The sequence below is a fragment of the Nylanderia fulva genome, unplaced genomic scaffold (assembly GCF_048542155.1).
Source record: "Nylanderia fulva isolate GAGA-0341 unplaced genomic scaffold, ASM4854215v1 Scaffold97, whole genome shotgun sequence".
Classification (NCBI taxonomy): Eukaryota; Metazoa; Arthropoda; class Insecta; order Hymenoptera; family Formicidae; genus Nylanderia; species Nylanderia fulva.
Window position 1 is genome coordinate 231,996 of NW_028191101.1, and position 26,356 is coordinate 258,351.

General features: G+C 32.4%; 1 protein-coding gene across 1 annotated transcript; it reads right to left on the reverse strand.

Annotated features, from left to right (window-relative positions):
• LOC114937897 (protein expanded) lies at positions 1-25,749 on the reverse strand. Its single transcript, XM_085490104.1, has 10 exons — positions 25,651-25,749; positions 16,100-16,179; positions 15,346-15,425; positions 12,329-12,569; positions 11,086-11,361; positions 4,899-5,064; positions 4,378-4,677; positions 3,478-3,741; positions 1,549-3,290; positions 1-773 (listed from the first exon to the last, which is right to left on the reverse strand). Exons 1-10 carry the CDS (start codon positions 25,715-25,717, stop codon positions 279-281), a joined length of 3,711 nt encoding a protein of 1,236 aa, XP_085346230.1. The 5' UTR covers positions 25,718-25,749; the 3' UTR covers positions 1-278.
• Between the last annotated feature and the right edge of the window lie 607 nt (positions 25,750-26,356).

Here is a 26,356-nt window from a genome sequence, read left to right on the forward strand (position 1 = left end):
TTTAATTTTTTTATTTTATTTTTAATTAAAAATTTCTTTTTGTTTTTAACAAAATCGGTAGGTTCGAGCTTTGTTTCTATATGTACTTTAATCGTGGAAAAGCATTTATTATTCTATTCAACCAATAAAAAGAAAAGAGTGCACAAAAATAATGTTTTATCGATAAAACAAGACGGAATTTAGGATCACCTTAATGCAATAATGCGATAACATCATGAGATTATGATAAAAATGTAAGTTTTATCCTAAATGAGAGAGAAGAGACATTAAGAATTACGTTAGGAATGAGATGTGAAGTCTTTCTTATTCGTTGAAATCCCTGTAATAGAAGCATTGCCGTTATAAGGACTACTCTTTGCTTCGGAAAGATGCTTATGAGTGCTCGTCGAGGATTTCCTAGATGATTTCTGAATTTGTGTTGTTGATAATCCGCTCACCGGATACTTGTTCCTGCTCAAGGTCGCTCCGTTGCTGCCCCGTATGCTGTTCTTCATGGATGTTGGCGTAGACGTGGCCTCGCTAGGATGCTTCGGCAAGACAAAGGCCTTCGTTTGCTTCAACAAGTATTGATCGTTGCACAGTGCGGCAATTAATGGTAAATCCAAGTTGCGACTTTTCTCGCGAAGTGTTCGGATGTCTAACATATCGTCGGTCTTTCCCTCGTCACTATCTTTCATGCCGTTGCTAGATTTGTTAGGTTTATTCATTTTTGTGATCAATGATGGAGTCGTTATCGAAGAAACTGATGGTAATGGTTGATTTTTATCAAGATTCTAGAACACATAAAAGAGATAATTATTTCTCAATAAACTTTAAGGGGATGCTGACTGTTGCCAAACAACATCACGTCTAAAAACAAAACATAAGACATCTTGAAGATATCTTATTGACGTCTTAAAGACATATTTTAATATGATGTCTAAAATACATCTTAATGACTCCTTTAAGACGTCTTATGTCCCTATTTTAGACGTTTTGTTATCTGAGTTTCTATTAATCGGCAAATATTATTTTTATTTAATTATTTATTGGCTGTACAGAATGAAAAATCCTTTATTAGAATTAAAGTATTCATAATAACATATCTGGACTATTATATGTGCATATAAAAAAAACCAAGAAAGCTAAATAATTACAGTCCTATTATTTAAGTTAGATTGACTCAATACAAAAGATCGATAGAAAAACTAATTATTTTGTGCGACAGGTGCGCGGAAAGTCGCCCTTTTCGCACATGATGGGATTTTAGAAAGGGCTCCCTTTCCACGCACCGGTCACACAAAATATCGTAACCAATTCGGCTTCGCCTCGTGCGCCAAACTTCCGCACTCTCGACCGATTTACGATCACCCGCACTTGTTAGCCAATATACTATATATAGCTTTCTTGTTATTTATATACATATGTAGTAGCCCAGATTTGTTATTATGAATACCTTAATTCTAGTAAAGAACTTTTTATTCTGTATAGCCAATAAAGAGTTAAATGAAAATAATAATTGTAGTAAATATGAGCTAATCGTCTTTTATATCTTTGACTTTTTTATACCTGTATTTCATAAGGCGGTGGTGGTGGCGGTGGCGGCAACCTACGATGTTTGAATTGCGGTAGAGATTGCATTTTATTTGCTACAGGGATGTCCAATTTGAGAATGTTCTCATCACTTCTGGTCCGCGAAAATGCGTGCAATGTATGAGGTGGATCAACAGATGTGAGTGGTTCTTTTCTGAGACTGTGGCTGGATGAACAAGTCGCCCCACTGTACAGTGAGCTTGTGCTAACTGCATAATGACTGTTCAGATGATTATGCATCAGATAATTACCGGGATTGCCGATATCGCTCAAATTCTGATTAGACGCGTATTTGGATTGCGAGGAAGGGGAGGAGCCGGGAAGATACGGAGTGCTACGATACATCACTGAAGATTTGCTAAAGGATGGATACGGCGGTGGCGGACAGACGGCCATAGCGGCCAGAAGGGAACCCTGCTTGGCGTCGATGTACTCTTGTTTCGACACTGCTGGATCCTTCAGCGGAAACATAACGTAGTCAACGTCCGAGTAAAGCTGCTGCTTGTATTGCTCTATCTGCGATCGGGTAACCTGATTCGTGTAGACAGTCGCCAAGCTAGACGGTGACGATTGTGGCGGCGATGGTGGCGGAGGTGGCTGTCGCGGATGTATCATCGGCGGTGGCGGAGGTGGTGGTGCTGCCAAATACGGCAGGAGTACCGGACCGTTTTGAGAAGCGTGCACATCCAGATAATTGTGCGAATTTACCACGAGAGCGGCAACCGGGGCATGTACCGGAGTGGGTTTCATTTTATCACCTGGATAAGTGGGAGGTTGGATCCTAGGCGGTGGTTTTGGTGAAAGATTTGCTGCGAGATCGTTGATGCAAGTTTTTGCAATCCTCCGAGTTGAACCGGACACCGTTGATACATCGGGATAAGGTGGCGGGGGCGGTGGCGGTTCTCGTGGGGTTATCGCGTCGTTTCGCGGCGGCGTAGGCGGGGGTATCTGAATTTTTTCTCGCTGTGAAGTGTACAAAGGTGGCGGAGGATTGATCCGTCTAGGTGGCAATAGAATAAAATCATCTCGAATCATATTATACGATGGTGGCGGCGGCGGTGGTCCCCGTTCTCGATCCAATTCCGATATGTTCGATTTTTTCTGAACATTGATCGTCGCGTAATCGATATTCTCGATCGGATATGGCGGCGGCAGAGATAGTTTTCGATCTCCGTCTGCGCTAAATGGCTGCGATTGCGGTGGCGGTGGCGGAGACGGTGGCATAGTCATGTAATCGCAATCCGAATCCATGGAATTGCTAATGGTCTTACGCGGGGGATATCGACCGACTATCAGGTCTGATAATTCGTCGGCCGATAAAAGCGGCCTCGCTCTGGACGGATCACTTCCGTCGCCACGGAAGCTGCCCGCGCTGAGTATGCTGTTGCTGCGCGAGCGCGAGTCCTCGAGTCGTTGATTAAGAGAGACCTCGTCATCATCTTTACAAATGCTGTATATGGGTTCCTGATCTTCTGTGCCAACGGTATAAGCGTCACTACTTTCGGACTGTAACCCGCTGTGAGTGGTATAAAAACCGGACGTAACAGATGCCTCGTCGGTGGAAGATTGAATGCAACTGAGAGCACAAACATCGCTTGCCGCTGAAGAAACATTGGTCTCGCCAGTAGGTGAATATAAATTATCGCCGATTCTTTCGTCTTGGATTTCATTGCTTCTCAATGTGTATACACCACTTGTCTCGCTCGCAATATCAGTACCTAAAAAAATATTATTTAGATTTTATTATCACCTTATATATAAATATTGATTTAGTCTTCATTAGATTAAAAGTGTGGATTTAAAGGAAATGCTAGAATAGAAGCTCAGCTAGATTCTGGCAATTTTAAAACTGGTACCTCGATCGTTTGCAAAACCGTTTACTGAACTGAATCAGATTATATTTACCTGTCTTTTTACACCTGTCGTAAATAGTGCTAGGGTAACTGACTGTTTCCGAGGAACTTGCGGAGTTTTGTGCCGTGTGTGAATAGCCTAATTCCAAGCTAGAAGTTGCTGAAGTGCGACGCATTTGTGATGGCCTGCTCGTAGGTGTATTAACGATGACAATTGTGCTGCAGCTGCTGCTGCACTGTGAACCTTCGGTAGCCATCATAGTGTTCGTTGCAAAACGCTCCATCAACGTGGAATTGACACCGGAATCATCAAACTCTAAAAATAGTCATGCAATTATGTTAAATTATGTGTACATGAACAATCTGCACATAATTATAAAAAGCCACGTCAAGTAAATAAAACATTATAGGTTCTATATTTATTCTACACTCTCGTCGGAACCAAGTTATTGCTCTCTATTCTGGAATTTTCCTTTAGTAATCATTTTCATTCCAATAATATGTATAAAATAAAAGTGTTGTATAAACAATTTTTTAGTTTTCAAATTTTTGTTTGTTTTTAACATAAAATCGATATGTTCTTGCTTTGTTTTTACATAAACTTTAATCGTGGATATGCATTTATTATTTTATTCAACCAATAAAAAGAAAAACGTGCGCAAAAATATCATTTTGTCGGTAAAACAGGACGACTTTAGAATCACCTGGATCAGGGCCGTACAATATTAATAAAACTAAAACATATAATGTTTAATTAAACTATTTATCTTATCTATCATCTATTATCTATTTATCTTATCTATCATCTATTATCTATTTATCTTAAACATAAATGATAAAATGATATATGTAGATTGACTGCGGGAGCGATTTTACTCCATATAATGTGGAAGTATGTTGTATTAGTTCTGTGCTTTTTTAAAATAAAATTTCTGTTATCAAGTAAGCTTACCGTCGATAACAGGAGAAGGTACAGAGCAACCGTCCGTTTCCACATTCGTGCAGTTTAAGATTCTACTTTGCGCGGTCGAATAAGACGCCGTTTCGGTAAGATGTGGCAAACATTCTGTTGATGCAGGTGCAGTATCCGGTTCGTCTTCACTGTGCACCCGATCGCTGACAATACCGGAAGTAGTGTTTGAGGATGTACTCGAAATGACAGAAATTCGTTGGTCGCTGCGCGCACCGCACGTTTTTAAGCTCAGCTTGCATTGGGTAGGATACATGTAACAATCCCTCAACATTTTCCGTTCTATAAATCATATTCAATTATATTATTATAATTTATTTTTTAAGTGTTTATTTAATTTTTTAACGCAAATTTTAAAAAAAAGGAGAAAAGACAAAATTAGAGAACCTCTCTTAATTTTTGATAAAGAATCATCTCCTAAAATTGTTCGCACTTATTTAGATACATCCTGTGTTTTTTCATCTCTAATTTACCCCTAAAAGAATAACACAGCAAGAGCTCACCTTCTTCTTCTTGTCTCTTAGCTTCATTTACTTTAGGTGCTATAGCCATGGAAAATTGATGAGTGTCACGGCAAAGTCCCAAAAGGTGTTTACTCTTGTCATCGCAGCCACTGTAGAGAGTGAGTTTGTGTGGCTGATCAACCGCTCGAATTTCGAACTTTTTGCGCTGTGTAAAAAATAAAAGCAATTTTTACGAATATGCGTAAATAATATACAAAAAAACTTTAATTAAAAAGAAACCTACAACAGAAAACTAATAAATATACAAAGAATAAATATATTTTCAATAATATATTTCTTTGATGGGTCAGGAATGGAGGGTGTATTGGTGGAGAAAAAAATGGAAGAGAGATTTAGTTAGCCAATCAAAGGTTTCCAAGTAACAGACGTCTTTTTGACGGCGAATGATATCATTAGACGTCAAAATAATGTCATTTGCTACTTGGGCTTTTTTAGTCATAATTTAATGTTACAGTGATTAAGTAGTAATGACAAAGCATTTATAGAAATCAAGAGACACGGTAGTGTCTCGCGACCAGTTAAGGGCGTAGCGGAGACACCGTGTATCTTAACGCGAGTCGGACATTTGAGTCTTTATAATATTTCGAATCCTCAATAATGGCTGAAGCAATCGAGTTTATACTAGACTTAATCGATAGATTGAGTTCGAATTATATAATAAAAGTGTCTTTATTTCTGCTCTACGTGATTTGTAAGCAGAGATATATAAATGCAAAGTCGAAATATGAAAAATTTCTATTAAGAAACGTCCCCGTCATCATTATCATCATCATTATCATCATCATTATCATCATCGACCACGCATACATAGTAGTATCGTGCTACACGTATTCACACGTATACAACACATGCGCACACATATATCACACGTACACAACACATGCAAGATGCATGTAGTGGTAATTTTGTCCATCTCGCACGTTTTACAACAGATGGCGATAGTGGCGCTCCGCCATATCGGCAGCGTGCGGGGTTATGTTGGCTAACTCTCTCTCTCTCTCTCTCTCTCTCTCTCTCTCTCTCTCTCTCTCTCTCTCTCTCTCTCTCTCTCTCTCTCTCTCTCTCTCTCTCTCTCTCTCTCTCTCTCTCTCTCTCTCTCTCTCTCTCTCTCTCTCTCTCTTCCTCTCTCTCTCTCTCTCTCTCACACACACACACGCACACACACACACACTCTCTCATTCTCACTCACTCACTCACTGTTCGTCTTGTGTACTTATTCAGTACATTCATGATTAAACATCTATATGCATTAATGTGAAATTTACTTACAATTAGTTTACTTGAAATATTCAATCTCTAAAGTGTTTATCTTATAAGATAGACAAAAAAATCTGAGTATATAATAAGAAAAAAAACAAGGATTATTATTGTCATAATTTTTTATCAATTAAGTACTCTCAACTATCCAATAATTAAATAAATACGTACAAATGTGCGCGCGTGTACACACATACACATATTGATATTAAAGAGATTGAAGGAGAGGAAGGAGAAGATAAAAATTTAAATATTCACATATATTTTCAAATATATATGAATTTATAGTTTACATATCTAATTAATAATGAATTTCTAATTATATTAAACATATCAAAATAAAGACATACATGTATTTATCAAATGAATAAAATTATTGAATACAGACTTAAAAAATTTATTAAACATAAACTTAAAAAATTAATTAATTAAACATATTCCAAATTTAGAAAAAATAAACTTTATTTATATATGCAACAGCTTTTTAAACTAAATTTTTAAATTCTATTTTATATTAGACAATTATCTCAATCAACATCTACGTCCACATTAGCTGCACTGCAGACTACCTCTACAGCCACATTATCTGCTCCGCGGATATAGCGTTATGCCAATACGATACATTACATGTACTTACTTACTTGCCTTTACTGTACCAACTCTCTCTTGTTCTTTCCACGTAATCATGTTTTTACAGTTATCGTTTGCTGTATATCTTCCAGCAAACTTTATTTCGTGTGAAGTGTATTTAATTAATTAAATCTCTGCGAAAGATTGAGAAGATGAAGGGATAATTCAAACTATGAAGACATGGTTACATGGAAAAGACAAGAGTTGATACAATAATAAAGACATACATGTATTTGTATCCTGCTGGCATAAGGTTATAGAAGTTGATTGAGATTGAAAAATAATAATGAAAATAATAAAAAAAATAAAGACACATGTATTTGTATCGTGCTGGCATAAAGTTATAAAAGTTGATTGAGATTGAAAAATAATAATAAAAATAATTAAAAAAAGGAAATATTCAATCATCATTTAAAAGCATATTTGAAATCTGTAGAATAAACAGTTTTTGCAAAAAATGTGGAGCATTAGAGCTCTAGTAAGTCTAAAAATAAATGTAAACATCAATTAATAATAACTGATGTTATATATATATTATATATATAAACCAATTTGTTGCAATATTCACTATAAAAGGTTGTAAGGGTAAGATGGCTAAAAGTGAATAATTTAAAAGATAGTTAACATAATTTTACATAAACTGAAATATTTCATAGAATAAAATATTTGTAATATTTCGAAGTTTATGTAAGATTATGTAAAAATTATACCTTTACAACTTTTTATAGTAAATATTGCGAGGAATCGATTTATATGAGAAAAATTAAGGTAATTCTATTTTGAAAATATAAGTGACCTTTAAATAACCTTGAAAATCGCCGTTTAGGAAAAAGTCTGTGTCAACTTTTTCTTTTTCGAAATCCTGCAACTTTTATCTAAATTTAATAGAAAATGTATAAAAAATGCTCGACATTAGTACACACACACACACACACACACACACACACACACACACATATGGGTAAATTTGTATAAATAGGGTGCTTTAGGAGGAATGATCAGGATTCTAGGATATGATTGTACACATCATTTTAAGCAAAGAAGTTTAGATAAACATGTTTAATAATTGTTCTATTCCGGTCATAAAAATATACAAAAATGAATGATATAATCTCTAAAAACTCACCTTTAAAAAAAGGTAAAAAAAGGCGACCAGTTAAGGGCACGCCATTAACAAAAATTATCCATTGCAAACCCATGTAGAATCCTATCCTATTGCAAACCCATGTAGAATCCTATAAAAAATTAATCATTGCAAACCCATGTAGAATCCTAGGCAAAATTAACCATTGCAAACTCATGTAGAATTGTATTAAAAATGATCCATTGCAAACTTATGTAGAATCCTACATTGCAAACCTATGTACAATAGAATTGTATGAAAAATTATCGATTATAAATTCATGTACAATCGTAACAAAAGTAATGAAATAAAAAAAAAATTGCGCCAAGTGAAAGTAGAAACTTGTACCAGTGGAAAATTAAAGTTGCAGACATATATAGAGTCGTATAATGAATCAGTAAAAATTTAAATTTGCAAATGTAGAATCGTACCATAAAAAAACTTATCTTTTAAAAAAAAAGATAAACAAGATGCCAAGTCCATGCGCCATGTAAAAAAGAAATAAAAAAATTTTAGTTAAAAAAACTGGGAGCGCGATTTCCCTTTCAGAAACAAGAATCGAATCACCGACCGATATTGCTCTTTTTCCATTTTTCTAAAATCCGCGGACACGCCCGCTTCCACACGCGGTCAAAACAAAACTACGAGTCGACTGAAATTTTGACAGTAGCCGTCTACGAGAATGTACTACACGATAGTAAAACTCTCTTGCGATACTGGTACCATCGGGCGATGAGGCTAAGTACTTATCGGACTGCCCTCGCGTATATATATATATATATATATATATATATATATATATATATATATATATATTTATATATATTATATTTAATAATTAAATTTGTAACAATTTATAGATTTATAATTATAAAAATTTATAAAAAGTAATTTAAATTTATATATTAAAATCTTTTATATATTAACATAATTAAAAGGATACAACAAAAACAAAAAATTAGAAAGCAATTTATATTGAAGAATATAAAATACAAAAGTATTTTCAATAAACATTGAACTTGTAAATAAACACTACGATAAGAGAGGACGGGGAAAGGGGGGAAAGAGAGGGAGAGAAAGGGGAGTGGGAGGGGAGGGAGAGAGAGAGAGAGAGAGAGAGAGAGAGAGAGAGAGAGAGAGAGAGAGAGCATCTAACTATTTTTTATTATATTTTGAAAGATAGGAATATTATTGAGTAATTTATAAAACTGATTGCTTCAATCGAACAAGTGATAAATTTTTACTTATAACAATATAAAATTATATAAAAATATATAAAATAATACATATATTCGCAAAATTATATATGAAATATGTCCTTACATTTAATTAGATAAAAGTACTTTTTATATATAATTATATAAATTTGTGCATATATAATAAATAAATGTTTCTTTATATATATAACATAAATATATATATATATATATATATATAATTATATACATTTGTGCAGTCGGCGCGCGAAAAGTCGCCCTTTCCGCACATAATGAGATTTTAGAAAGGGTCCCTTTCCACGCAGCGGTCACACAAAATATCATAGCCAACATGTGCGGGTCATAAATCGATTAATCGTGCAGATTGTCACACTCGGCTTCGCCTCGTGCGCCAAACTTCCGCACTCTCGGCCGATTTACGATCCCCCGCACTTGTTAGCTAATATACTATTATACATATATAATAAATAAGTATTTTTTCATATATGTATATAAATATATGTTTCATATAATTTGACATGATATATATATATATATATATATATATATATATATAACTTATTTATTATATATGTATATAATATATGCATAAGGATATTCAATTTTATTTGACATTAATTTAATTCGCGTAAAATATCCCCAGCATGATTAAATGTCGCAAAACTTGGAATTTTAGACCAATCGGCTTATTCATCTATTGGTCATCAGCGAAGAATCGTTTAACTTTGTAATTTAATGTTTAACCAACTTTGTATTTTAATATTTAACTTTGTATTTTAATATTTGATTTTTACGTATTGAAAAAGACTGTAGTACAGTCGAAACGTTTACGCTGTATATTGTTTCTCTAACGGAATGAGAATTTAATTATTTAATTATTAATAAATCTTTAGATCTTATTTAATTGTTCGTTTAGTTGGTCTACAATATTTACCTTTTTTTAAATTTTGTTAATATATACGAGTCTTTCATTAATTAATGATATTTCGTAACATAACTTTATTACACATGGTTGAATTTGGAAAAAAATAAGCTTTAAATTAGGTAAAACAAAATTTTTAATTTTGAAAAAAAAAATTAGGTGGTGAGGGTTTTTTTAAAAAAAAAAAAAAAAAAAAAATTTTTGTTCATATAACTTTAAAGTACTCTTCAAGCCATTAAAATTTGTTGTACGTTTTTTCTTTATATCTCTTATAGTTTAGCAGTTATTTTATCCTAAAGAAACATACCGTTATTCTTTAAAGGGGTGTTTCACCCCTTAAAACTCAAATTGCGCACGTATAAAAAAATACGTGTCTTTTAGATTTGTGTATTTAACAACATATTTCAAGGAGAATCAAATCGGTTCCGGACAGTTGTGACATGTCCCTTGTTAGCAGCGCGCCCAGTTTTTTTAACTAAAATTTTTTTATTTCTTTTTTACATGGCGCATGGACTTGGCATCTTGTTTATCTTTTTTTTTAAAAGATAAGTTTTTTTATGGTACGATTCTACATTTGCAAATTTAAATTTTTACTGATTCATTATACGACTCTATATATGTCTGCAACTTTAATTTTCCACTGGTACAAGTTTCTACTTTCACTTGGCGCAATTTTTTTTTTATTTCATTACTTTTGTTACGATTGTACATGAATTTATAATCGATAATTTTTCATACAATTCTATTGTACATGGGTTTGCAATGTAGGATTCTACATAAGTTTGCAATGGATCATTTTTAATACAATTCTACATGAGTTTGCAATGGGTAATTTTGCTTAGTATTCTACATGGGTTTGCAATGATTAATTTTTTATAGGATTCTACATGGGTTTGCAATAGGATAGGATTCTACATGGGTTTGCAATGGATAATTTTTGTTAATGGCGTGCCCTTAACTGGTCGCCTTTTTTTACCTTTTTTTAAAGGTGAGTTTTTAGAGATTATATTAACTTACATCGAAGGAGAGTTTGCCGATGTTGTTCCAAGCGAAGATGCGCGGCGTTTTCTCTTCAGTATAAATACGAACTCCACGGGCGCAGATTGCGAGGAGTATGCGTCCAGGTCCCGCCTCATTCTTGTTTCGACGTAACCGATATAAATGAGCGTTGAGCGGCGCCTCCAACAGAATTGCTTCTCGAATGTATTGTAACTCTGCCTCCTCTCTGGAGAGTCCACTGTTCTCCTTATGTTGGACTGCGAGCGCAGTGAGCATGTTCGACTCAAGACATATCTGCAAGAGTGTGTTCGTTTAAATTATAAAAATTATAAGCTAAAACTTTATAAAAATCCCAGCCCCAATTACTTTAATTTGAATACATATTGTTAAAATTATTGTCATCTCGATAATTTTTATAATTAATATAACAATTGAGCGTACGACGCGTAAATACTTTTGGGGAATACTTATTAGAATTGTGACCGTAACACCAAGGTCAAAGTCAAAGTCATTAAAACTGCATCTATTTTTTTTTAAGGTTTATGTATAGTTTTACCAATTGCAATTATAAAATAAAAAAATTCAAGTTAGAGTCATAATTATTTTTTTTTTATGAAAATCTCGGATTTGATGACTAAAATATATTTACATATCTTAAGTTTTAAAGGGATGCCGGAGTGACGATTACAATCTCACTTCTAATTGTTCACTAATATTCCTTTAAGTTACCTTTCTCGCTAGCTATATTTTATGCACAGACGAGAACTTTTTTATTAAATAAATATTGTTACGAGTTGATACAAACAAGTCGATAACAAATCTGTAATTATTTAACTTTTTTGTTGTTTTTACATGAAATTATAATTAGCGAAGACCGTTTTTATAAATATTTTAATCGTAAAAAAGGATTTATTGATCTGTATAGTTAATAAAAAGTTTTTGCAGATATCGCTAATTGCATTCGGTAAGACAGACCATCTCCAACATCCCCTTAAGATAATCCTAAAAATTTTATTTAATTTTTTGTTTTCAACATAAAATCGGTAGGTCCCCGATTTGTTTCTATATGTACTTTAATCATGGAAAAGCATTTATTATTCAATTCGATCAATAAAAAGGAAAGCGTGCGCAAAAATAATCATTTTGTTGATAAAACAGAACAGTTTCAAAATCACTTTAATAAATATATTTCTTTTTATTTCACATTAATTTGTAATTCTTTTCTATTATGCCACGCAAAACATTCAAATTTTCAATTTACATGAGAAGGAAGATAATCTGTGAATTTGCAGTAGCCGACAGATCCTGCGTGTGGTCTATGCCGTTCCTTCGAATAGTCGCCAAGATCAGCTTGAAGAGCAAGTCCAGCGAGGGCGAATAGTGACGTAATGATGGATGAATTGTGAAGGGGATGATGAGGATGGAGGCTCTCCACTCCGCCGCCATGTCTGACGACATTGTCACGTAACTGCAGATAATAATGATGTCTCGTTGTCTCATCGCTGAAAGCAACATGAGTCATCAAAAATTAACTTAATTAATAATTAATAAGTGAAAATATGTATTGTATACACAATCAATGAATTATAATGTTTGTTGTTTGTAAGCGTTTGTACAGATTGAGAGTTGCAAATATAAAATATTTATATTGAAATTAGCAGAGTTGGGTAATAACTAGTTAATTAGTTAAAAGTTAATAAAAAGTTACTTTTAACTTAGCTTATAGTTAATTTAAAATGTATATTTCACAATAAAAATTTGGAATTTATCATAAATATACATTGCTGATCAACGATACCCTCACAATCTCATGTTTATAGAAATTAACTAGAATAAAATATCTTATTTTTAATAAACTAAATGTAATAGAATTAAATAACACGAAGAATAGTAATAATATTACGGAGGATATTAATAACAAATTTGTTGCGATACCTTACATTGAGGAAATCTCAGAATTAGTTGCGTCAGCGATCAAAAATCTAACAATAAGATAAAAATAGGATATCAACAAGATAAAAATAAGCTTGCATAAAAAAATTAAATAGTATTATCACTACACAAAAAGATAAAAATCATCTTTCGAACAATTCAAATATGTCATTTACAAAATAAGTTGCAAGAATTGTGATGCAGCATATATAGGACAGACGAAAAGACAACTGTGCACTAGGCTCAAAGAACACAAGAAAAATATCAAATTGGATTCAACAAGACATTTAGTGATCACTGAATATATATTGAATTAATCACATGCATTCGATTGGGAAAATACTAGGATAGCAGATCACGAAAAAATTATCATAAAAGATTAAAATATCAGAAATGTTACACATTAAAGAACAAAAAATAACATTAATTTAAATAAAGACACTGATTGAGTTACTTGGTAGAATTATTTTGATGTTCTTGGGTGAGTCATTAGGTGAGTCATGCTTAAAATATTGTTATTTATATCGGTTTATCATCAGGCATTATAGTTTTATCTGTCTCTTAAACATATCAACATAACTAAGCCTAAGAACGATTTAAATATAACAATAAATCTGAAGAAAAATTCGATACATATAAGTTTATTATATAATTATTATTTTGAAAATTCGAAAAAGGTATTTTAGTATAAACATTCACACCACATCAATAGTAAAATATTTCAACCACGGACCGAGCTAAGAATTTTAAAAGATTGACTCCTAAAGAAATCGGACTGCCTTATTTTTCGCTTATTAACGACAAATTTGAGCTGACAGTTTTTTCTTTCTTTATTGAAACATGGTCCTAATAATTAATTATATTTGTAACATTGCGAAACATTTTAGACAACATAAACTAATTATCAATATGCGAGTTAACATATACTTTTAGACATAGACGTTTTAATCTTTGGTTTTTCAATCTTTTGTTTTCAAATGTTTATTGCTTATTTAATTTATTATGTATTAATTATAAAATTTAATGTAATGAGGAAGACTGTTGTATAGTTGAAACAGTTGCAATAACTTGTTTGATATGTTTCTATTTGTAATAATAAATTTTGTTTGATATCCTGAATTAAGCGGATCCTTCACGATTATCTGTTTTATCGACACAGCCGTATATTTTCGTACTTCTAGGATTTCTTTGCATTAATTTGTTAGAATATAAAATGCTTCTCTACGATTGCAATACATGCATCAATAATCTCAAGAAAACTCGATTTGATATAAAAAATGAGAAATAACAGTTTTTCTTATCTATTTTCATCTCAATATAACATCTCGAATTGCAGACAAACTGTCAACCACATCATAATATGTGCTTTATATAAAACATATGTTCTTTGTACAAATAAAAATCCACATTTCCTGGGATTAGAGGACACGAAAGAAAGCACTGTTATCCTCTAAATCTGGATTAGAAGTGTAATAAAAATATATAATTAGAAATACGATTCGTACGTATGTGTGCGTGCGTTGTGTATTTGTGCATATGTTTTGGATATGTGTGCTGCTATTTTGTCGGAGTTCGTCATTTGCTCAAGAATCCCCTTAAGGTAGGTCATTTTAGTTAGCCTTTCTTTTGTCAATTTGTTGAATTCATACAAGCAAAAACTTTTATTATAAATTTAATTTAAAATGTATTAATTTTTAATTTTAACTAGTATTTTACCTTAAACTTACTGACTTTCTTCTAAAGTTAAATTTTTTTATCTCTAAATACTATTATTGTTTTTTATAAGTTATAAACATATTATTTTTAAATTAGAGTATATTATTAATTTTTATGTTTATTTGAAATCAAAATTTCTTTGTTATTTGTTATTATAAATTTCAAAAGAATTAACAAACAAAATTCTAATTTAATATAAATAATATTTTAAAAAATTAACTTTTAATTTAATTTCAGTTAATTTAATCTTAACTTAACTTTAACTGAGTTGATTTTTTGTTCGTGCAACTCTTAACTTAACTAAATTAATTTTATAAGTAACTTTAACTTAACTTATTGTTAGTTTTAAAAAATCATTAACTTATCCAACCCTGATTCTAACTATATATATATATATATAGTTATATATATAGTTACATATATTCATAACAAAAACAAAATAATAATTATTTATTATTTATAATTATGTATAATTTACAAAATTAACTCGAATTTATGTTTTTCCTGTTCTTTCCTTGAATGCATCATTTATTGATTAATCGACATGTAAACATATTGGATTTCTATTATATTTCAAACTATTATTAAATAAATAAAGAACATTTTTTAAATAAAATGTTTGCGTCTTACCTTAAGAGCAATGGCGTATCAATATAAAAACGAACTCGAAAATATAGAACAAAAGCTGGTCTTCCACTGCTATCTAAACCCTGAAAATAATATAATATGTATATTAATTAAGCGTTAGAATACAATGACTATCAGTAAATTGATCATAAAATATTTGCTCTGATAATGGTTGTAAATGATATATAAATATAATCAGAAATATATATTGTTATACATGCAACAAATAATAATAAATTATTATTATATTTAGCAATATGAAACTTTAAATATAAAAACATTTTATTCTATCTTTTTTACTTACATTTATAAAAATTTAATTATATTCATTTCACTTGTATTAAAATTTTCGATCCTATATACTATTATTAAAAAGAGACAAGTTCTAAATCTCAGAAGCAGTTTTATGTAGAATAAAATTATAATATATTATATTATTTTGTTTGGCTAAAATAACATACAATTTAAAAAATTTTTTAAATTAATAAAATTTATTATACTTCCCTGTGATTTTAATAAACCATTCTAAAAAATTAATCTCTATATAATATTTTTAATTTAAATATAAATTTATATACTTTCGTGACAGTAACGTAACTGTCATATAAAATTGTATCTAATTTTAACTAAACATCGAATTAAAAAATGCCACTAGTCTAAAAAAAACTAAAACTATTTAGAGTTTTTTAATTTATTTAATTGATTATTGCAAAGGAATAAGTAACAAATAAGTGAAATAAGAAACTATTATACTTACAAATGTATGAGAGTTTCGCCAATTCTTTGGGGCATATTTGTTTAGTTTATTCTCGGGATCCACAAAGAGGTACTCGCCATCTGAAATAATAAAAGTAATTTATTTTTTTATTTTAAAATTTGTTTATCTTAATCAAGCCTATGCTGCATTAGGGTATACAATTTTAAAGTCCTTCTATAAATACATAAATATTATTCAATAATATTTATTTAATTAATATTGTTGCGCCCCCGTGTTACGCCCCTGGATCTACATCTTTGTATCGGGTGATACTTTTCGCGGGATCAACTCTTTACGCCTCCGGAAGATCGTCGTCAAGGGAGTTGTTGTTAAACAACTAAGGGTCTTCTTCTGTTTTCGGGAGACATGACAGATTTGGTCTAGCGGTCGCATCGTGCGGACGTTTTCCGAGACCCTGAGCTTCTTTGCATTACGAATGCACTATTTGTTATATTTCATTGGTTTCGTGTATTGGTTCCTCATATTAAAGTTCATTTCCCTATTATGCGAGTGTCTTTATTTCGCGCGCGAGTGAGAGTGACTGTGTGCGAGTGACTGAGCGAGAGGCGTCCCGAGGACGCAACATTTTGGGGGCTCGTCCGGGATCAAAACCGAAAGAATCGCATCTTCCTGAGAGAACGCCAAAATGACGACTCAACATTCGCCGAAAGCGACGCGTTCCTGAACAACGATGAAGGAGATAGACGAGACGGATGCGTTGCAGACCGCACTGCGAGAACTACGAGAAATGCGGGCCGAACGAGAACATCAGCAAGCTCGCTTTGAGGCTCTTCTCCGAGAGAAGGACGAACAGCTGCACCAGCTCGAATTGAGGATCTCCTCGCAGCAAACTAACCAGCTAAGTCCTTCTAATATAAGAGCTTCTGGGGATACACGACTGAATTTAGCTTGCGCGAGTACCGCGAGTGCCGCGATAGCCGCGAGTGCCGTGATAAACGCGGGCGAGACGACCGGTGACTTTCGTGCGAAAACGGGCTTAAAACTGAAGCCCGATACATTCGATGGAAGGGTTCCGCTGCGGGAGTTCCTCTCCCAATTTCTTTTGATAGCCGTTGCGAATAATTGGGATGAGAAAGCAAAAATGATTACTCTCGCTGAAAATTTAAGGGGAAAAGCTCGGTCCGTTTTAGAAAATGTCGAGAATTTTGAAGAATTAACATTCGCGGAATTAAAATCAAAATTAGAGTTGCTTTTTGAAGACGGAAACTTGACGCAAAATTATTACTATCTTTTTACGACACGGAAGCAAAAATATGGAGAGGATTTCGCTTCCTTTGGAGCCGAACTTGAGAGACTGTCGTGTCTGGCTTACCCCGAATGTCCATATGCGGTCCGCGATAAAATAGCATGCGCGCAATTTGTCTCGGCATTAATAGACGGGTTTGTCAAAAGAACCCTTCAACTGGAGGGAATTACATCTTTAAATTTGGCTATAGAAAGAGCTAAGGCCATAAAAATAATTCAGGGGGATAGTTTTGATAGAAAAAGAGACAATTTTAGTAATAAAGAAAATTACGGCAAAATAAGTCAAAATTATCAAAAAGGAGAGAGGAGCGACGCGCGAACCGATTCCGAAAAAAAGAAAAGCGAACGGTTTGACTCGAAAGGGGAAGCGCAAGCGAACAACTTTTCGGCCAAAGAGAAAGAATGTTGGTCTTGCGGGAAGACTGGGCATTTGCGTTTTCAATGTCCTGAGGCGAAGAAAAACTAGAGATAGTTGAATTTTTCGGGGAAAATTCAATTCTTACAGAAAACGCCCCGACGTCCAATTTTGTTGATCTCATTGATTGTAGTGTTAGAAGGACCTTTCTCTATTGTAAAGAAATTCAACGATGTGGTGTACTGCATTCAGAAGACACCCAGACATCGGAAGAAAGTAGTGCATGCAGATAGATTAGCTCCATTTTTAGGTAGAAATATTGATTGTTAATTAGAAATAGTACAAAACTCAAATAAAGATTGCTAGGAATTGGAGAGTTGTGTTTGTGTGTATATTTGTAAGTGCATTTTTTTAATTGGTAAATTTATTCTGCGTAAGGAATGTTTTCTTTTCTAGTTGGAAATTTTTAAGAAGAGGCTTGCCTGAGTTTCTGTTACAAGAGAATTCTCTGAGGAAGTTCCTGCGACCATTACTCATCGAGGGCAACTGGCTCCTTTCAATTGAGAAGACCGTCTCATCTTCAGAAGATCGGTCATTTGGTTCATCACGTTGAAGACTGTCCCTCTCGTGGTTTTTGATCCGTGGTTTTCCCACGAGACTGAGGGCAAATGCCGGGACAGAGACTTAGGGTGTTCACGAGGAACGTTGGGTCCACGGAAGATATTCCCCCCCTTTGTCTGAAGATTCATGGACCATTTCGTTATCCTTCCGGGAGACGGCGAGTATAGTGAAACCGCGAAGACAGCAGGGATATCTTCTATCAACTCGACTGTTATGGGAAAAATCTGGCCAATTTTTCTTCAAAAAAACAGTTCGAGTACGGAGAGGAGGAGGGCGAAGCTCGGTAACCTGTAGCAGCAGCTAAGGGAGAGCAGGATTCGTCCGGACAGTGTAGACGCAAAAAGAGAGGGACCAGGCGTTTCGTTCGGTAACCTGTAGCAGCAGCTAAGGGAGAGCGGAGTATCGTTGGTGCCCTAATAGCAGCGTCAGAGTCCTGGGTCTTCAATCTCCGTGAGAATTGTCGGGACGACAATTTTGAAGAAGGGGGGCAGTGTTGCGCCCCCGTGTTACGCCCCTGGATCTACATCTTTGTATCGGGTGATACTTTTCGCGGGATCAACTCTTTACGCCTCCGGAAGATCGTCGTCAAGGGAGTTGTTGTTAAACAACTAAGGGTCTTCTTCTGTTTTCGGGAGACATGACAGATTTGGTCTAGCGGTCGCATCGTGCGGACGTTTTCCGAGACCCTGAGCTTCTTTGCATTACGAATGCACTATTTGTTATATTTCATTGGTTTCGTGTACTGGTTCCTCATATTAAAGTTCATTTCCCTATTATGCGAGTGTCTTTATTTCGCGCGCGAGTGAGAGTGACTGTGTGCGAGTGACTGAGCGAGAGGCGTCCCGAGGACGCAACAATATATAATATTTAGTAATATTTATTTAATTACGAAAAAATAAATAGGTTGCATATAATAACGATAGATAAACAAGAGAAAGAGAGATAATATGTTATTTATATATAATTATATATAAAAATTTTTTGGCCGGATATAGTAGTTTTTTAATATAGTCAAATTTCGAAACGAAATTTACGTAATTGCTTAATGCTGGACCAAATTTCAGAGGTTGCTAGACTATAAATTTTCTTAACCGCTCGGACGAACAAAGGTAAGATTTCCTTTTGCGATTTTAAATCAAACACAGTAGTTTTCCAGCATAAAAGTCAAAATATTTTCCTGTATAAAATTCATCTCTATTACTGTAATAATAGAATCAGCCATAAATGAAAAAAAGAATTTCATCCTTTCTTTTGTGACATCCTCATGATGAGTTATTTATTTGTTCGAGTTATTCACTTTTAGTTACCTCGTTTTTGGTTTGGTATTATTCACAGCAGGAAATCATTTCGTCACATTTACTCGTAAAGTTCCTTTTTCATTATGTTCGTCCGAGCGGTCAAGAAAATTTATAGCCTAGCAACCTCTGAAATTTGGTCCAGCAGTAAGCAATTACGTAAATTTCGTTTCGAACTTTGACTATATGTTAAAAAACTACTATATTCCGCCAAAAAATTCTTTATATATAATTATATATAAATAATTATATAATTATACATATAATCATAAAATTATATGTGAAATATGTCTATTTTTATACATAATTATATAAATTTAAAATTAATTAATGAAAGACTCGTATATATTAACAAAATTTAAAAAAAGGTAAATATTGTAGACCAACTAAACGAACAATTAAATAAGATCTAAAGATTTATTAATAATTAAATAATTAAATTCTCATTCCGTTAGAGAAACAATATACAGAGTAAACGTTTCGACTGTACTACAGTCTTTTTCAATACGTAAAAATCAAATATTAAAATACAAAGTTAAATATTAAAATACAAAGTTGGTTAAACATTAAATTACAAAGTTAAACGATTCTTCGCTGATGACCAATAGATGAATAAGCCGATTGGTCTAAAATTCCAAGTTTTGCGACATTTAATCATGCTGGGGATATTTTACGCGAATTAAATTAATGTCAAATAAAATTGAATATCCTTATGCATATATTATATACATATATAATAAATAAGTTATATATATATATATATATATATATATATATATATATCATGTCAAATTATATGAAACATATATTTATATACATATATGAAAAAATACTTATTTATTATATATGTATAATAGTATATTAGCTAACAAGTGCGGGGGATCGTAAATCGGCCGAGAGTGCGGAAGTTTGGCGCACGAGGCGAAGCCGAGTGTGACAATCTGCACGATTAATCGATTTATGACCCGCACATGTTGGCTATGATATTTTGTGTGACCGCTGCGTGGAAAGGGACCCTTTCTAAAATCTCATTATGTGCGGAAAGGGCGACTTTTCGCGCGCCGACTGCACAAATGTATATAATTATATATATATATATATATATATATTTATGTTATATATATAAAGAAACATTTATTTATTATATATGCACAAATTTATATAATTATATATAAAAAGTACTTTTATCTAATTAAATGTAAGGACATATTTCATATATAATTTTGCGAATATATGTATTATTTTATATATTTTTATATAATTTTATATTGTTATAAGTAAAAATTTATCACTTGTTCGATTGAAGCAATCAGTTTTATAAATTACTCAATAATATTCCTATCTTTCAAAATATAATAAAAAATAGTTAGATGCTCTCTCTCTCTCTCTCTCTCTCTCTCTCTCTCTCTCTCCCCCTCCCACTCCCCTTTCTCTCCCTCTCTTTCCCCCCTTTCCCCGTCCTCTCTTATCGTAGTGTTTATTTACAAGTTCAATGTTTATTGAAAATACTTTTGTATTTTATATTCTTCAATATAAATTGCTTTCTAATTTTTTGTTTTTGTTGTATCCTTTTAATTATGTTAATATATAAAAGATTTTAATATATAAATTTAAATTACTTTTTATAAATTTTTATAATTATAAATCTATAAATTGTTACAAATTTAATTATTAAATATAATATATATAAATATATATATATATATATATATATATATATATATATATATATATATATACGCGAGGGCAGTCCGATAAGTACTTAGCCTCATCGCCCGATGGTACCAGTATCGCAAGAGAGTTTTACTATCGTGTAGTACATTCTCGTAGACGGCTACTGTCAAAATTTCAGTCGACTCGTAGTTTTGTTTTGACCGCGTGTGGAAGCGGGCGTGTCCGCGGATTTTAGAAAAATGGAAAAAGAGCAATATCGGTCGGTGATTCGATTCTTGTTTCTGAAAGGGAAATCGCGCTCCCAGTTTTTTTAACTAAAATTTTTTTATTTCTTTTTTACATGGCGCATGGACTTGGCATCTTGTTTATCTTTTTTTTTAAAAGATAAGTTTTTTTATGGTACGATTCTACATTTGCAAATTTAAATTTTTACTGATTCATTATACGACTCTATATATGTCTGCAACTTTAATTTTCCACTGGTACAAGTTTCTACTTTCACTTGGCGCAATTTTTTTTTTATTTCATTACTTTTGTTACGATTGTACATGAATTTATAATCGATAATTTTTCATACAATTCTATTGTACATAGGTTTGCAATGTAGGATTCTACATAAGTTTGCAATGGATCATTTTTAATACAATTCTACATGAGTTTGCAATGGTTAATTTTGCCTAGGATTCTACATGGGTTTGCAATGATTAATTTTTTATAGGATTCTACATGGGTTTGCAATAGGATAGGATTCTACATGGGTTTGCAATGGATAATTTTTGTTAATGGCGTGCCCTTAACTGGTCGCCTTTTTTTACCTTTTTTTAAAGGTGAGTTTTTAGAGATTATATCATTCATTTTTGTATATTAATTATTAAACATGTTTATCTAAACTTCTTTGCTTAAAATGATGTGTACAATCATATCCTAGAATCCTGATCATTCCTCCTAAAGCACCCTATTTATATAAATTTACCCATATGTGTGTGTGTGTGTGTGTGTGTGTGTGTGTGTGTGTGTACTAATGTCGAGCATTTTTTATACATTTTCTATTAAATTTAGATAAAAGTTGCAGGATTTCGAAAAAGAAAAAGTTGACACAGACTTTTTCCTAAACGGCGATTTTCAAGGTTATTTAAAGGTCACTTATATTTTCAAAATAGAATTACCTTAATTTTTCTCATATAAATCGATTCCTCGCAATATTTACTATAAAAAGTTGTAAAGGTATAATTTTTACATAATCTTACATAAACTTCGAAATATTACAAATATTTTATTCTATGAAATATTTCAGTTTATGTAAAATTATGTTAACTATCTTTTAAATTATTCACTTTTAGCCATCTTACCCTTACAACCTTTTATATTGCAACAAATTGGTTTATATATATAATATATATATAACATCAGTTATTATTAATTGATGTTTACATTTATTTTTAGACTTACTAGAGCTCTAATGCTCCACATTTTTTGCAAAAACTGTTTATTCTACAGATTTCAAATATGCTTTTAAATGATGATTGAATATTTCCTTTTTTTAATTATTTTTATTATTATTTTTCAATCTCAATCAACTTTTATAACTTTATGCCAGCACGATACAAATACATGTGTCTTTATTTTTTTTATTATTTTCATTATTATTTTTCAATCTCAATCAACTTCTATAACCTTATGCCAGCAGGATACAAATACATGTATGTCTTTATTATTGTATCAACTCTTGTCTTTTCCATATAACCATGTCTTCATAGTTTGAATTATCCCTTCATCTTCTCAATCTTTCGCAGAGATTTAATTAATTAAATACACTTCACACGAAATAAAGTTTGCTGGAAGATATACAGCAAACGATAACTGTAATGTAAAAACATGATTACGTGGAAAGAACAAGAGTTGGTACAGTAAAGGCAAGTAAGTAAGTACATGTAATGTATCGTATTGGCATAACGCTATATCCGCGAAGCAGATAATGTGGCTGTAGAGGTAGTCTGCAGTGCAGCGAATGTGGACGTAGATGTTGATTGAGATAATTGTCTAATATAAAATAGAATTTAAAAATTTAGTTTAAAAAGCTGTTGCATATATAAATAAAGTTTATTTTTTCTAAATTTGGAATATGTTTAATTAATTAATTTTTTAAGTTTATGTTTAATAAATTTTTTAAGTCTGTATTCAATAATTTTATTCATTTGATAAATACATGTATGTCTTTATTTTGATATGTTTAATATAATTAGAAATTCATTATTAATTAGATATGTAAACTATAAATTCATATATATTTGAAAATATATGTGAATATTTAAATTTTTATCTTCTCCTTCCTCTCCTTCAATCTCTTTAATATCAATATGTGTTGTGTATGTGTGTACACGCGCGCACATTTGTACGTATTTATTTAATTATTGGATAGTTGAGAGTACTTAATTGATAAAAAATTATGACAATAATAATCCTTGTTTTTTTTTCTTATTATATACTCAGATTTTTTTGTCTATCTTATAAGATAAACACTTTAGAGATTGAATATTTCAAGTAAACTAATTGTAAGTAAATTTCACATTAATGCATATAGATGTTTAATCATGAATGTACTGAATAAGTACACAAGACGAACAGTGAGTGAGTGAGTGAGAATGAGAGAGTGTGTGTGTGTGTGCGTGTGTGTGTGAGAAAGAGAGAGAGAGAGAGAGAGAGAGAGAGAGAGAGAGAGTTAGCCAACATAACCCCGCACGCTGCCGATATGGCGGAGCGCCACTATCGCCATCTGTTGTAAAACGTGCGAGATGGACAAAATTACCACTACATGCATCTTGCATGTGTTGTGTACGTGTGATATATGTGTGCGCATGTGTTGTGTTGTATACGTGTGAATACGTGTAGCACGATACTACTATGTATGCGTGGTCGATGATGATAATGATGATGATAATGATGATAATGATGATGATAATGATGACGGGGACGTTTCTTAATAGAAATTTTTCATATTTCGACTTTGCATTTATATATCTCTGCTTACAAATCACGTAGAGCAGAAATAAAGACATTTTTATTATATAATTCGAACTCAATCTATCGATTAAGTCTAGTATAAACTCGATTGCTTCAGCCATTATTGAGGATTCGAAATATTATAAAGACTCAAATGTCCGACTCGCGTTAAGATACACGGTGTCTCCGCTACGCCCTTAACTGGTCGCGAGACACTACCGTGTCTCTTGATACAGGGTGTCCGGTAACTAACAGACCAATGATTACAAATGGATTCTTTGGTCAATTTGGGAACGATTTTTCCTCAGCGAAAATGTCGAAAAAAGTCATCATTTTTTACAACTTTCCAATCTTTGTCATTATGTATCTTTATAACTAAGCCTTAAATTAAAATTTTATTAGAGTAAACTCTACCTGAAATTAACTGAAGAATGTAATTATGTTAGACTTTTAACTCCAAAACGTTTAGTTTTCAAAAAATCTATTTTTTTCAATCGCTTATAACTCGAAAATTATTGACTTCTCAACATTTTTGCTAAGGAAAAATCGTCTCCAAATTGGCCAGAGAATCCGCCCTTAATCATTGGTCTGTTAGTTACCGGACACCCTGTATATCGCGGACACGCCCGCTTCCACACACGGTCAAAACAAAACTACGAGTCCGATTCGACTGAAATTTTGACAGTAGCCGTCTACGAGAATGTACTACACGATAGTAAAACTCTCTTACGATACTGGCACCATCGGGCGATGAGGCTAAGTACTTATCGGACTGCCCTCGTATATATATATATTTATATATATTATATTTAATAATTAAATTTGTAACAATTTATAGATATATATATATAATTAATTTCGGAAAATTTGAAATTTTTGAAAAATTCTTTTGCATTGTTTTAAAAAACATTAAAAACCATAAAACTTTTACTTGAAACATTTTTTCATATCTTTTACCGTTTTGACGGTATTAGCTCGGAAATTAAAAAACCGTTTTTTTTTTAAAGGATGTTTACCCTCTAAACGTTAAGATGCGCCGCTAAAAAAATATAGATCTAATATTTTTCAATGCTCTACAACATATTCAAGGCTCATTAAAATCGATGAGGGACACTTCCGTCCTTATGTAAGCTAAGTTAAAAATTAATAACTATATAACTTTTTTTAACTTTTAACTAATTAACTAGTTATTATCTAACCCTGGCAATATATTATACACAATATAAAGGTTGATATAACAGAATTTAATTCATTAATTTTCTCAAATTACATAAGTTTTCTTAGTTTGACTTCTTTATAGACATAATCAATATATATATATGAAAAAATATAAAACTTACCAGACAATATTGCCAAGCCGAAAAGTTCACAATCTCGCATACCCTGCTGACTGAGAAGTATGCACATTTGCGTATAAACTTCCTTCACTCTCGACTTAGCCTAAAATAACAAAATATATTTATTAAAACATTATTTTAATTTTGATAATTACACTAAATATTCAATACAAAAGACTTCCGGATGGATGCCGCGTGGTTGAACAGCGTAATGCTGACGTTTCGCAAACGTTGCAGTTTACATCTTTAGGGCTGAGAGCTCCGATACTGAGCCTTCTTGGGTTGTGATCTTTATATATTATATGTGGAAGGTTTTTCATCTACGGAAAAGTATTCCGTTATGACGCCCCCTAGTGGTGTGAGTGTATATTAAGAGCAGTGTGCCAAATAGGGTTTGTTTGATAACCTTTGTCGCAGTTGAGGTTGTCGAGATGTTTCAGAATTTCTAAGACTTCACGAAGTTTCCTGGCAAAATAGCTTTGCGAGGAGGCTAGTCTGGTTGCTTTATCGTATTGTACCGAATGTCCCGTCTCCATCCAATGTTCTGCCAAGGCTGATTGACTAAAATGACAGTACTTAGCACTCCGTTGGTGTTCCTTAATTCCGTGTACTGATCTTTCTCTCAGTTTCTATGTACACTTTTCCGCAGGAGCAAGAAATCCTGTATACACCTGGTGTTTCTAAGTATGATCTCCGATCTTTGGGATTA